This window comes from Nycticebus coucang, chromosome 2 (assembly GCF_027406575.1).
Source record: "Nycticebus coucang isolate mNycCou1 chromosome 2, mNycCou1.pri, whole genome shotgun sequence".
NCBI lineage: Eukaryota > Metazoa > Chordata > Mammalia > Primates > Lorisidae > Nycticebus > Nycticebus coucang.
The window spans coordinates 93,412,412-93,427,560 of NC_069781.1; the positions used below are offsets into that span (position 1 = coordinate 93,412,412).

At 42.7% G+C, this 15,149-nt stretch overlaps 1 protein-coding gene across 11 annotated transcripts in view; it reads right to left on the reverse strand.

The window, feature by feature from the left end:
* The window catches only part of TLE1 (TLE family member 1, transcriptional corepressor), a 95,959-nt gene that overhangs the window by 7,651 nt on the left and 73,159 nt on the right, over window positions 1–15,149 (reverse strand). For all 11 annotated transcript variants that reach the window (XM_053576231.1, XM_053576212.1, XM_053576238.1 and 8 more), the window contains 2 exons: window positions 15,061–15,137; window positions 1,959–2,208 (listed from right to left, as the gene is read on the reverse strand). In XM_053576231.1, coding sequence (XP_053432206.1) covers window positions 1,959–2,208; window positions 15,061–15,137 — 327 coding nt within the window. The remainder of the gene's footprint in view (window positions 1–1,958; window positions 2,209–15,060; window positions 15,138–15,149) is intronic.

Below are 15,149 nucleotides of genomic sequence, written 5' to 3' on the forward strand. Positions count from 1 at the left end.
GCGGCGCCTGTGGCTCAAGGAGTAGGGCGCCGGCCCCATATACTGGAGGTGACGGGTTCAAACCCAGCCCTGGACAAAAACTGCAAAAAAAAAAAAAAAAAAAAAGAAGTTTAAGAGGCCGGGCGTGGTGGCTCATGGTTATAATCCTAGCACTCTGGAGGTCAACGTGGGAAGTTTGCTGGAGTTCAGGAATTTGAGACCAGCCTGAGCAAGAGTGAGACTCCTTCTCTACTAAAAATAGAAATATTAACCAGCTGGTGCTGTGTGCATATAGTTCCAGATACTCAGGAAGCTGAGGCAGGAGGATTGCTTGAACCCAGAAGTTGGACAGTAAGCTAGAATGACGTCACTGCACTCTATCCAGGGTGACTAACCAAGACTCTGTGCCTCAAATACTTAAAAAAAAAAAGGTAGTTTCTGAATTTTTTGCCTCCATTATTTACTGTTTGGGAATTGCAGAACACTGTCTATGTTTTGGTTTTCATTATTCTGAATACTCTACTCAGTGGTAGATTGTGTCTTCATTAGTCAGGACTCTTATCTAAAGATCCATCAACACCTGTGAAGGGGAGTGAGACCTATACACCCCCAAATAATCACTATCCTCCAACTTAAACCCAAATACCCAAATAAGTACGGCTGAGTTCTCTTACATGCTTTAATAATGGCCTATCTTTCAAATAGAAACTTCAAGCACATAACTTCACAAAAGGATACTCCTACTACTACAGAATGCTGAGCTGTATTTAAGTATGAGTTTCATTAATAGAGATATTTTTTAAGTTATCTGATTTTTTAAAAGTACACTAATAACTACCCACAAAGTCTCTGTGTCTCAACAACACTGCCACTTTTTGGGAACACTGTATTTGGAATCCTTACAACTCCAAGCAGGCAGTGGCAAATGGCACCACGTAGGACAGCACAGCACGGGCGGACACCATCCCAGGGGCAGGGGCAGCTGAGACTCTGCTTAAGGCCAACGCTATGTGGTCTGTAAATCCCGGGGTTATAGTTTAGAGATTGGGACGTGCCCTGGTGTGTTCTATGTTCCTGAAAAATGCAAAATAGTATTCTCAGAGGCTGGGAAGAGGCGGCATAGGTGTCTTGGGAAAGCTTTCTCACTGTTCCTGGTTTACTGACGGCTGCCCTGATTTTTTTGCAGTGAGATCTTTTAACTCTTTTTTGAAGTTAAGATACTAAAACCAGCTCTCTTAGGTCTCCGTTAAAAATACAGACCCTGTTCAGAATGGGTTTTTTTTGTGTGTGTGTGTGATTTTATAATTTTATTTGATATGTCTTGACAATCACCAGTTAGTTCTCATCCACATTGACTGTCTGTAGATTTTTGAAAGTAGTAACAGGTACATAGGTAACCAAAGTATAGAGCTTGTTTGGTGAATCTTCATCTTCATTGCGTTTTCTGGATAACCGCACACGGATAGGTATGGGACCTTCCTTATGCCTTTGGCCCAGACAGCTTTGTTAAGCCTGGTATCAATGCGCACATCTGGAGTTCCCATCTCTTTCATGGCAAATTTCCAGAATGGGTTTTATGCCACACTATCAGACGTTTACTTTTCAATATTTATTTGAAGGTTGTAGGGAAATTAAAAATGGAGTAGATGGGAAAAATCAGGGTCCAGGCCTAGCTGTGCCTTACCATCCATTAAATGGTAAACCCTTTCTATTCCACATCCACACAAGGAAAGTTGCAAACCACTGTAAGAAACACTTAAAAAAAGAAATCCATCAAGTCTGGGTCTTACCACTGCAGTCGCAACAAATAAAACGCTCACATTTGTGGAGGGGGTGGAAGTGGTTTAAATAGCCGACACAGGAAACAGAAGGGGCTTCCATTTCCTCATAATGGGAATAAAACCCAGACCTGGACAGCTATTTCCTTATTGAGTCTCCAGGGAGAAATTACCCTTGTGCACCAGTTCCTGTTCACTCACCAGACAGTCAAGCTGAGAGACAGGACTCTTATTGCCAGGGTGGCTGATATCCCAGACCTTGACACAGCCTTTCCCACCCGTATACACGTGTCTCGTGGGGTTGCTGATGGTCACTGCACACACCACCTCCCCGTGGTTGAGGGTGTTGATCTGGCGAGCGTGTCGGGGGATTCCGGGTCCAATGAGGGCATCGGGAGGAAAAGGGACAGGCTGCATCTGACCATCGGCAGTGACATGGAAGGAGTATGCACTTTTGGAGAGGGATCATAGAAGAGAGGAGGACAGGAGAAAAGACAAAAAACACATTTATCACAAAGGAAACAGTCATTACCCCAACGCTGTTCTAGGAGAAAGATGAAGAAAAGAGAAGATACTTGTGTTATGGTTCCTTATGAAATCAATACAAGTTGAAGGTTTACTGATGGAACAGGTTTAAAATAAATACCAGTGGAAATCTAGGGTATACCAAATGACACATGTATTGACTTGTATTTTACATTTTTTTAATATTTAAAAAATTATACTTATCTGTTCTAAAGCATTCCTTCAAATCTTCTTATAAAACACTTATTGTGCTTCCAAATTAACATAAAATACCTCCTTCCATATACCCTGTATAATTTCTTAATTCATTTAAAATGTTTCCAGAGCTTAATAAGAAACCCTTAAAATCTTATAAACAGTCAACAGTGTATTTCAACACTAATAACAACAACAAACAGCATTCTAATCCCCAGTTGAAGCTTGGACTTGAAACTCTCTTTTATATAAACAAGAAAATAAAAGAGATTCTATTAAGTCAGATGATTCTGTAACAGATTTTTAAGTTTCCCACTCAACTGTCTCCCTTCCCTACCTTGGTCATGAATACCAGTTTTACCTACGGCAGCAAAGTTTCCAGCTAATAGACTACTCTTCCCAGACAACTGGAGTTCCTGCAGCCCTTTGGGGACACAAGGTCACTCTGATGATGGAAAGAGACTGCTGGGGGATACAGAACAGAAAGGCAGGATGCAGAGGCCCTGGTGACACCACAGGCTGTGATACCTGCCCTAGGCTGCTGACAATCAGTACCCTTTATAAGAGAAATAAACTTCCATAATATTTAAGCTACTGCTTTCTTCCCCTGTTAAATACAAACAAATCTAACCTAGTTGCACACTTCTATCTCCACACCAAAATTTGAAACATATTTTTTTCCATTGAACTAAATTTAAACTCCAAGAGCTAATATACTGCAGACGTTAACAAAACATACACAAAGAAAAGACATTTTAGAAGACAGAGAAGTGCTAGTATTTTCACTGCTAATATTTTCCTATTATCCCAATTGATAGAATTGTACATATCCCACTTTGAAGACTACTACTTTTATTTTCTTATCTGAGACATCACCAGGAGATCTAGAATTTCAAACCATAAACAGTCGATAAAGCACGTACTGTTTATCTTTCTCGTAACTCTCAAGGATAAGTCTGGACCCTTTTTGGAACTTGTCATTGGCACCTTTACATACATAAACACCATGAGTACGAACACATAGCTTCAATTTTCATTTTAATACTAACTCAAATTTTGTACAGTAACTTAGCAGGCACAAAATTGAAAACTGATACCAGGTATCAGGGCTCTATTTCTCTAAACTTAAAACTCACAAACTTTTTCTTGAAAATAAAATACATGCTATTATTTTTCCCTCCTTAAAAGCAAAATACCAGGCTCGGCGCCTGTAGCTCAAGCGGCTACAGCACCAGCTACATACACCTGAGCTGGCGGGTTCGAATCCAGCCCAGGCCCACCAAACAACGACAGCTGCAACCAAAAAATAGCCGGGCATTGTTGCGGATGCCTGTAGTCCACCTACTTGGGAGCAGAGGCAGAGGCAGAAGAATTGCTTGAGCTCAGGAGTTGGATATGCTGTGAGCTGTGATGCCACAGCACTCTACCCAGAGCGACAGCTTGAGGCTTTGTCTCAAAAAAAAGCAAAATACCAAGTACGTGAAAACTTTTAAATTTCCCCTCGCCTTAACCAAGGGGCACAATCTTAGATACATTATCCCCTGGCAAATTGGTTCCAATAACTAATATTAAATAGCTATTTGGTCAAAATCTTTAAGGTTATTCTTAATTTGAATAATTAAGCACCATGTAGTGAGAACTATGGGAATGTCCTGGTTAATAAATATGCACATATAACAGTACGTCTCAAAGCCCTCATATCACCAAACCATTAAATCTCATTTTTCATCCAGCAGGAGGACCCTTTGGTGTCAAATCCACAAGGCATTTCAATACACACACATAATAGTTGAATAGGGACCTGAACTTAGTATGGTATGTTTGGAGTTGTAATTAAATAGCATTTTCTTGCCCTGTAAGACAATCACAGAACTCGGAGTTTAAGTCTATTTAAATCTATTCGTGTAATAGAATAGAATGAATTCTGGACTTTAAAGAATTCTCATAGGGCTAAGTTCAATAGTAAGTAACATGACCCAAAATCACGTATTATAACCTGGCTCTGAAAGTAACAAACAAACATCCAGGTGACACTGAACAAATGACAAGTGAGTTTCCTTCCATAAAACAAAACAATCGAGTGGCACATACTTTCTAAGAGTGGTCGTTAGGGCAGGAGAGGACCACAGATGCGTGTGGGCAACCTCCAGGTAAGGCCAAGTGTTCTGTGCTGGGTTTTCAGGGGAAGGAAATTTTACCTTGCTTCAACTGGAAGCCTGCTTATTATAGAGTTAAATGTTCCAGGTTAAAATAGACACATTTGAGGTACAGACGGGAGATCTGTGTGCTGGTCTCTGGAAGACACCCACTTGTCTCCCAGGTGTCCCTGTATTTAAACTGCACAGGGGGTCTGCGATCATCACGCTGAGGCAATTTAAAATAGATTCACAGTGCAGCGGACTGCTATCAGAAGCTGTGAACATTCATCCATCCCTGGGGAGACCCATATGGATGTTAATTGTTAATGTATCAGTCACAGGGGACCTCAGAGGAAGCTGGGGCTGCCCGCTGTGCTGGAGCCTGGAGGTCTAATCAAATGAACAAGCCTGAACAGCAGCAAGGGGCTGAGGTCCTGAGGAGGGAGCAACCGGAAGGAAAGAACCACAGGAGTGAGTGAGACCATTCGGAATTATCCCCCTCAACAGTAACAGGAACTTCCTTGATAAAAGGCCACGCTTGCTCAGGGCATTCACATAATGATGTCAAAGACATCCCCAAAGGAAACTCACTTTCTCTATATAGGAACTGAAAAAAGCAAAGCCAACCAGGAAAGGAATTTATAAACAGATAGTATTTATAAATATCCCTTAAACTAGAATCAAGAATGAAGCCAGATAAAAATACAATAGAATGTTATAGTATGACAGCATTTATTGAAGTCCAAATACAGGCAAAATTTACCTGTGGTATTTACTGAATGGCAGGTAGGGTGATGGTTACCCTTGGCAACTACTGGGGCAATAATCCTGTCCCATTCCTTGATCCAGGGGCAGGTTCCTTGGGCATGAGCCCATGGTGAAAAGTAGCTGAACTATACAGCTACGATTCATGTCTTTTTCTGTATGTAGATTGTTATTTCAACTTTTAAAGTTTAGATCCATTTTATTCAAGAAAAAGTGAGGGGAGGGCTCGTAGCCAAGTAACACATGACAGGAGGTGCCAGCCAAGTCCACATCAAATGGACTCAGACGTGGAGCCTGGCACACCAGCCACACCAACTGTGGTCTTGCTAACTAGCCAGGCTGTAGCCTATGGCATGTATGTTCCCTGACCCATACAATAGAAATAATAATAAAATGTAGGGGTCATGGGAGTTGTGTTACAAGGATTAAAGAGGTTAACAGTTACAAAACACTTAACACACCCCTTGATATACATGGTCTTGGGGGAGAAAGAACTCGGCAAAGAGTTGAACAAACGTCTAAAAAGGAGACAAGGACATCAGGTTAGAACTGTGGTAAATGCAGGGCAGAAAGAACAGTCTCTGGATCCCTGGTTAGGGGCAGTACTGCGAGGCCTCCCAATATCTAAGCAAGCCTCAGAATAGGGGCCCTGCCCCATCACACCTGCAGATCGGGAAGGCTGCCGATTCTAAAGTCTAGCTGAAGTATTGGAAAGATAAAGCCCACTACACTTCACAGATTTAAAAATGGAATGAAATCAAAACTCATTTAAAACAAGGGCTTTTCATTTAGTAGGCACACAGCAGAGGTGAAGGAACGAAAAGGAAAGATCCCACCAGAATCCCCTGCGGCGGCAGTGAACAAGACTGCCTTCCTAGGAAGCAGCTTGTTTTTCCTAGCAGACTGGCTCCTGTTAATAAAACTATGCTGCTGTGTTCTGTGGCCAGAGGAAAACAGGTGTTTACAGAGTTGTTGCGTTGCTGAAAACACAGGAACTGCAGTGGCCGAATCAAGTACACAATAATAAAGAATCATGGACTCTGGAGACAACGGGGCCTGTGGACTTGGAACCCTTGATTGAATGAAGTTTTTACTGTATTAACAAGCATCAAAAATCTGACTGTAGGGCGGCGCCTGTGGCTCAAGGAGTAGGACACCTGACCCATATGCCGGAGGTGGCGGGTTCAAACCCAGGCCCAGCCAAAATCCACAAAAAAAAAAAAAAAAAATCTGTATTAAAAACCTTCATTTGCTCTTCAAGCTCTTTAGGGCTCATGAGGCACTTTATAATTTAGTGCCAACAAGTCTTAATTCATGTGGCTCTAAATGCCTGGCCACATGGGACAAGCAGCCAGTCCCCTAAAATATCACATGCTGTCAAGTCTCCAAGCTGCACACAAACTGTTCCCTCCGGCCTAAAACAACACCACCTCCCTCCCTCTGCCTGCCATGACCTCCCCAGGTGGGACAATTTTCTCCCAGACTCTTAGCTGTTCCTACAGTGTTTATCACACTGTGAACACTTCTGTCTTTCCCATTCGAGAGTTCTTCATGGGCAGCATATAGCGGGTACTCAAGCAATGAATCAGAGTACTCCAAGTCATCTACTGTTCCCTCATCACTTAGACACTGAGACATGAAAGGTTGCTCTGGCAAGATGACCTGAAACAAGGCTTGGGGCCTATAGCTCAGCAGCTAGGGCGCCAGCCACATGCACCAGAGCTGGCAGGTTCAAATCCAACACTGGCTTGCCAAACAAGGACAACTACAACCAAAAAAAAAAAAAAATATATATATATATATATCTATATAGATATATATAGATATATATATATATGTATATGAGCATTCTGGTGGGCACCTGTGGTCCCAGCTGCTTGGGAGGCTGAGGCAGGCAACCCTCTAACTGCCCAGCTTGCACCAGCCACCTTTTCCCAGGCCCTGTAGCAGTCACCCCAAATATCACTAAGAGATGGCAGCAACTTTCCCAAGGGAGAAAAGCAGTCCCTATAGAATGGATCCAGACCACTCAACAGACGACGAAAGCAACTATAGCAACACCAAGCGACATCCACAGCTTTTCCCCAGTTGGCTAAATCAAGGGGGTGCCAGCCCCTTCCAAAGCCGGCTGTGGCAGAAGCAACCATAGTTCACATGGAATAAGCTCGACCCTGTGCCTGGGCTTTGGAAAGCATGGCCCATAGGTAAGGTACCGAAAGCAAGGACACTCAAGTTACTGCTTTAGTTTAGTGGCCAGTAGGTTGTGGGGACCATGTTTACCTTGTGTGGACCTCATTTCCCTACGTTTACAATATGCCCTGAATAAACTTGCCATATGCACAGGACTGCTGAGGGGTAAACAAAGGCACATGGAAGGTACTTAAGGAAATGCACGTAGCATAATTCTTATTCAACTGCTGCTGACCACGTGCAGGAGGTAGTATTCTATCCCTTGGTACTTAGAGATGAGGGAAAGTAGCCCAGAGAAGCTGAGTAACTTGCCCGCGCCTGCCCAGCTAGTTAGTGGTTGAGACACCATGCTGGTCCAGCTCAGCGCCAACTGCATGAGTGGAGCTCTGAACTCTTCCCTTAGCCTCCTCCTCAGCAGTACCTTCAACATCCCCGCGAGGGGGGACCACCAGGATGGAGATGCCGACCTTGCACATGACAAGCAACATGAGTGTGTGGATGTTGTCGGCACGGTTTCTTACAGAGCAGAGCCCACAATCAAGAGACCTGGCACAGAAGACTCTGGCGTCTGGGGGCACCTGGCTTCTTCTAAGATAAATGACAAAATGTAATTTATGATTTTGGAGAATATTCTTAGTCTGAAAACTGAAGAAAGTGGTTGCTGGAGGGGGGCAGGATAGTAATAGTGATGTGAGAAAATCAGAGCCCTATCATTCTAAGGTTGCAGAAGAAAAAAATAGGTCTTTAGGTGTATAATTCACCTTCTTATAATGGGTAAAATCTCCCTCTGCCAATACAGGAAATTTTACCCTTTAAATTTTGCTTTTTAGGGCCTGCACATCTAACCCATAAAATCTATAAAATTCTTTACCTCTGGCCAAGATTTTTCCAATTTGGAAAAATCATTCCCTTTAGGAATCCTTGCAAATAGCAAATATGCAGATCATGGTACAATTTGTATCTTATTTAAAAGATATCACCTCTATATCAATGAAAGATTTTATTAACAAATTAAAATGTAAGTAGAAGATTTTGAAAAATAGCCGGGCGTTGTGGCGGGCACCTATAGTCCCAGCTACTTGGGAGATGGAGGCAGGAGAATTGCTTGAGCCCAGGAGTTGGGAGGTTGCTGTGAGCTGTGATGCCACAGCACTCTACCCAAGGCAACAGCTTGAGGCTCTGTCTCAAAAAAAAAAAAAAAAAAGATTTGAAGCATTAGGATGGGAGATGCTGTTTCCATATTTAGTTGGATACATTTCTGTTCTCACTTTTTAAAAACACAAATACAAAACTTCTTAAAATGGATATGAAAAAGAAAATTACAAGCAGAGAAAATGACAAGAGATGACCTGGTTGATAAACAAGGAGATCCTCCAGCCAAAGTCAGCATGTAAGAATCTAAGACCTACTTCCTCCATCAATGAAGTGCTTCTAAACCTCTAAATAAGCTGGGCCAGAAACAAGGGCCCCCCGCAGAAGAAAGGTACAAAGTGAGAGACTCCTGGAGGAAAAGGAAAATAGAGAGAGGTTTAATATACTGCTGTTTCAAAGCTCAATTCAAAATTTGAGACAAACACAAGCATTATCCAAGTATGACATATACAAACTACATTTACACCCTATAAGCAGAATGTCATTTCTGAGGAAGGAGTGTGAGAAGTAAAGGGACGCATAATTGTAGCTAAACATCACTGACATTAAAAGGGCCTCACTTCAACCTAATACTAAGAAATTAAGCTACACTTTCCTAGATCATCAGAGGGTAGAAAAAGTGAAGTTAAACTAAAACATATATGGCAATAGTAAGACACAGAACAAGCCTATTACTCTTAGCATTTAATAGACCAAAAAAAAAAGTACCCAAATATCTAGTGTGGTTTAATTTTACGTATCAAGTTGGCTGGGCTAAGGGATGCCCAGATAAAGCATTATTTCTGGGAGGGTGTTTCTGGAAGAGATAGCTGTACACTGACTAAAGAGCCACCCTCACCACTGTGAGAGAACATTATTGAGAGCCTGAACAGAAGAGAAAGTCACAGGAAGGATAAATTTGCTCTCTATTAGCACAAGGTCATCCATATTCTGTTCTTGAAAACCAGTGCTCCTGTTTCTCAGCCCTTTGGACTCTGAGTAGAATTGCACCATTGGGTTTCCCGGGCCTCCAGCTTGCAGACAGCAGATAGTGGGATTTCTCAGTCTACATAATCATGTTAGCTGATACTTCATAATAAATCTTTATGCAACTCTATTTATCTCTCAGTTGGTTCTGTTTTTCTGGAGAAGCTAACTAGAATCATGCAAGTAAAAAGAAAACTAATTTCCGAAACCACCAAATAAACTAGCTGCAGAATCCAGACATAGTCAACAGAAGAAAGATCTGGAACAGAAAAGTGGAAGAAAAAAGGGAAATGCCCCCGAGCCACTAAACTTCTCCTTGGCCAGAAACCTGGGAAAGCCTCTAGTCACTGGTGCAAAGCATGTTTTCCTAACAGGCAATTTTACCCCACAGGTAGTTAGGATTTTCTTTTCCATTTATAGACTCTAAATCCAAAAAGATACTTAAAAGATTTATTTAAACACTAAACAAGTAGGTAGATTTCTAAATTATATGTCTGGCATTAAAACACAGGATGAAGGAACCTGGAACCAACCTAGAATCTTAAGCCAAACTATTGTTAGTCTGAGTTATTACTGACCTCGAGGTGCTACTACCTGAGGTAGGTAGAGCACAGCCCGCAGGCATTTACAGTTAGAAAAGCAGCACTACAGTGCCAGAAAAAAGGCTAACTAAGCTTTGGAATTTCTATTACCAATGATCTATTCCACAGAGCTCAGGGGAATAAATGTCCTAAAACTAAAAATGAATGAGTTAAGCTGACTAAACAATACCAATTAAATTTAGCCTTGAGGGTTTGAAAACAAACTTGAGGTTATTGCTTATAAAATCACCACTACTTAATTCTGAAATGAAAAATGGGAATCTCCTTTGGAAAAGGATTAATTGCAAGGTCTGGTACAATCCTACACTTATCTCCTACCCATTCAATGCAACAAACATTGATTTACCAGTAAACATTGATTTACTTATCTGTGCTTTAAGGGACAAGAACCTTCAGGAACTTCCTTTCTCCTGGGAAGAAGCAGATGGAAATAAGACTTGTACGCATGATTATATAATCCAAGGCCAAAGTGTGAAAGTGCCACAGACATTACAAGGTGCCACTGGAGAGAGATCAGTTTTATGGGAAGGCATCCACCAAGGCTTCACGAAGACGGCAGTAACTGAAGTGGGCTTCAAAACACAGAAAATGTTTCAACAAGAGATGAAGACAAACTAAGGGGCATCCAACCTTTTTTCTTCTCTGCTGCAAATTGAAAAAAGAGCTGTTGTGGGCCACACATTAAATACATAAACTAGAATGAAAGCTGATTAGTGGGGCCAAACTCTTGTCATTTCTTCACAAATTTATCATTTCTTTGCATACAAAGTATATAGTTTATAAGCTGTTTGCTTTAGTCACTTTTATTTGGGTCTTCATTTTCTTATGAGAACTTCCATGTACGAGTAAAATTTTAATAAAACTTACATACTTGTCTCCTGTTAATGCCTCTTATGTCAGTTTGATTCTTAGGTACACTCTAAGAGAGTAGAGAAAGAGTCCTCCTCCCCTATACACCATCCTAGGTGATGAGCTCCCAATAGGGTCTCTTATGCCTATGCAGGAGGTATCCCTGACATCTGGGGAAGCATGGACGGGGCAGAGACTACAGTGTCTACATTTTAGAAAGCAGGTGACCTGGGAGTGCAAAATCTTATCCCACAAGATAAGGTTGAAGCAACAGACAAACTGAGCCAGAAGCAAAGCTGGAGGGTAGAGTGGAGGGCTCCAAAAATATGAAGAGCTGCTGTGAGTGTGATGGATTAACAGTGCACTTTGTGGTCTCAGGGGCTAGGAAAGAACTAGGATTAATGGGTCAAGGTTCCAGGGAGACAGATTTCAGCTCAAAGACTGGACGAGTTTTCACACAGCCACGGAAAATGCATTGCTCTGGACAGCAATGGGTCCCCGGTCTGGACACGCATGGCCAGTGGCACAGAGGCACGTGGTGTGGCTATGAGCACTTATACTAAAGGACTTTAAGGTCCCCTTCAGTCCTGACTGAACTTTTCTGGCTGTAAGGTGCTTGCCCTCTGATGCGCATCCCTCACACTCTCTCCCTGTGCATGCCTGTGCTGCCCTGATCTGTGGGCTCACTCCGTCATGCACACTCTCCGGCGTTCAGTGCATTCTCTGCACCTCAGGACTTCTTTCTCACTCTACTTTTGGTCACTTCTTCACACACATATTTACTTCCCTATCACCCACTGCTCTGCTTCAACAGCACTTAGCACTAAGTAGTTTACGCAGAGATATCCAAGCTTTTTTGTTTCTCTTTGGAAAGGTAAGAGTTGTGTTGGGCCATGCATTAAATACACAAATACTAACGACAGCTGATGAGCTACCCACACATACAATATCACAGATAAGCAAAACAGCCCTCAAGTAATCATCATGAGGTCCATGGGCACAAGTTGGACACCCCTAAGCTATGGTATTTACTGTGCTTTCAATGACTGGGGAACAGCCTCTTTCCTGCAGCATGCTCAGCATCTTCACAAAGCCAGACGCACAGTTCATGCTTCCCATCCAGGACAGCCATTGTGCCTCCCATCCCTTACCCACACATTCCATGGTGGGTATTTCTCAGAGAGTTATTTGCATAGCATTTACTGCCTTGTTCACCCTACCCTGGCCATACTGGTTTGTCCCCTTTTCTCTTAAGGGCCTCAGACCAGCCCCACTCAACATGTAGTCTGCAAACATTTGCTACTGTTTGCAATGAGATGAGCATAGTTACCAAAGGTAAGCACTTAGAAACTTTAATAGGGCAACTTGACAGTTTATGGCTGTTGACTCTTGTAACAAAAAATGGAGACTCTGGATTTTCTCTCTTTTCACCAATATTCATTTCTATTGTATGTTACAAAAGTATCAATCTTTGACATACTGGGAATAAACTGGTCTGTCACCATAAATGGTTTGAGGGCAGTGGTTCCAGAGACACTGCCTGAGGTAACATTACTTTAAGAAATGAGAAGAGCAGCAAGTCTCCTTGTACTGATTAGTAGATTAACACGGTAGTAAAACTATAACCTAGTTCCCAGTGACAACATGAAGTTTATGTTTCCCTCTGACACTAATTCTACCTTTCTCAGGTAATATGGCTCACCTCAAACATGTAAGAGAGTCCTAAAAACTGTATTTTTAGTGTTTTTTTTTATTTTTATTTTTGGCGACAAAGTCTCAAGCTGTTGCACTAGGCAGAGTACCGTGGCGTCACAGCAAACTCAAACTCTTGGGCTTAAGTGATTCTCTTGCCTTAGCCTCCCAAGTAGCTGGGACTACAGGCGCCCACCACAACACACAGCTATTTTTTGGTTGTAGTTGTCATTGTTGTTTGGCAGGCTCAGGATGGATTTGAACCTGCCAGCTCCGGTGTTATGTGGCCGGTACCTTAGACGCTTGAGGTACAGGCACCAAGCCTATTTTTACTGTTTTAAAGCTAGCAGTGACCTCTCAGATCCAAAGGCCAATAGCCCCTTTGGCTGAGGTAAGAAAAGTGCCCTTACCCGTGAGACCCCAGGCGCACTGTAACTCTAGTTTGCATGGCTTTCAACACAAAGAAGTTCAAGGTGCTCACAAGCCATGGACGTGAGTATCTGGCTCTAGGATGATGCTACTACTGTCTTGCATGTAATCACATTAACACACATACACACAAGCAAGTGTACACAAGGAACAGGTCCCAGTTAACATGCCCTGCACACTGATGACTTTCCACACCAACTCTGTAGCTCACAGCTCAGCCCACCACCCCCAGCTGAAGTCTTCATCACACTCAAGGTGGGGTCTTGATAGCTGAACCCACCCTCACGCCTCTGGATTCTTGAAGCTAGCTTTCCTGAAGGGTCAGCTGAACTTGACCTGATTTGTCTATTATTCCTCCTGAAGATCTATCAGCTGCTATTGTCATCACTTCTTAGCACAATATCACTAGTTTGCCCTCCATCCATTCACCAATCAGTAGGACACAAGATAGCTACATGGCTGGGAACCACAGATAAGAAGTGTGCCCTGAGGTGCCCGGAGAACATCCCAGGTTGGAGGGAAAGGGGCATTCCCAAGAAAACACACACTGGAACTCACAGGCATCCTACAGAAAGAGACCAACTGATTAGCTGAGGACGCATCTGGCAACACTGCTGCCCACCTCAATCCCACTTCTTCTCTGGGCTGAGATGTCACCTTAAATTCTGAACTCTGATCCTAATTCCCACTGCAAACAAGACCTCACTTCATCATCAATCAAATTGCCATAAAATAGATACTCCAGTGCACGAAAAGTGGAGCGATGGGAAATCTGCTTTCCTAAAAAGCAGGTAATGGGTAAGGAATTTACTCTTTGCTCATGCTGGTGGTTTACTTGAAACAAGGCTCTCACCAAAACCATATAAGGATGACTGCGCAGCAGATGGACCACTCAAAATAACACACTGACGTGATATGCAAGTGACACACAAAGGTACAGTGTATGATAAAGACAAGCTAAAAGCCTAAGCCATGTACCACCAGTACCTCGATCCAGAAAAACAACATTTAAAAAGACCACCTGCCATTTTCTAGCTTGAGAAAAGGCAGAGTACTTTCTGGGAAATAAGACAGACCCTCATATTTCAATTTTGCTGTGTATAAAACTTGAGAATTTTAGGAATTCTTTAAAATCATGCTTCTCATTACTAACAGTAGGGAAAGCAAGCGATTTTTTAAGTGACCTGGGAAGAATAACCCACTGACTTTTTCTCAACTTCTGAATGCTTCTATACACTTTAAACCTTCCCTGCTTCCCCACAAAGCCACTTTCCTGGTCACCGTTCTACATTTCTCAGGCTAAGGCACTAATAGTGGAAGCCACCCTTTAAGTAACTCTCATTTCTACCATAATAAAGAAGAGGTGGCATTGAACTGGGTAAAAAGGTGACACATTTCAAATTTCTGAGATTTCCAGACTTGTGACAACTTAACCACCTACACAAAGCACTGCTGAAAACGTCTGCCTGCTGCCCTTTTACCCACACTGCAAAATGAAGTAGCCTTCAGCAGGGTCAAGCAAGAAGGGCCAAGCATCTCCATCTCTTCCCTCCCACCTCACAGTCATTGCCAACAGCTTCTCTCCAGAAATAACCAAACGTATAAGATCGCCCACAGGGAGAAGATGGAGGCATGACACCTACAAGCTGCCTATTTATAGAAAGTGTTAACACTCCTCAGGAAAAGACACCAGAAATCTCCTTGGAAACACCCAAGCCCATGCTCCCTTTGGAATTCTAGTCTGCTAATACCAATGACTGAGTCACCACCACCGTTACAACAAGGCTGAGAAGTACTTACGGCTTCCCCCCAGGGATCCCCGCCAGGTTTGGAGGGATGGCAGGAACTCTCATGTGAGGGGGAGGGTCAAACCCCACCTGTAAACAAAA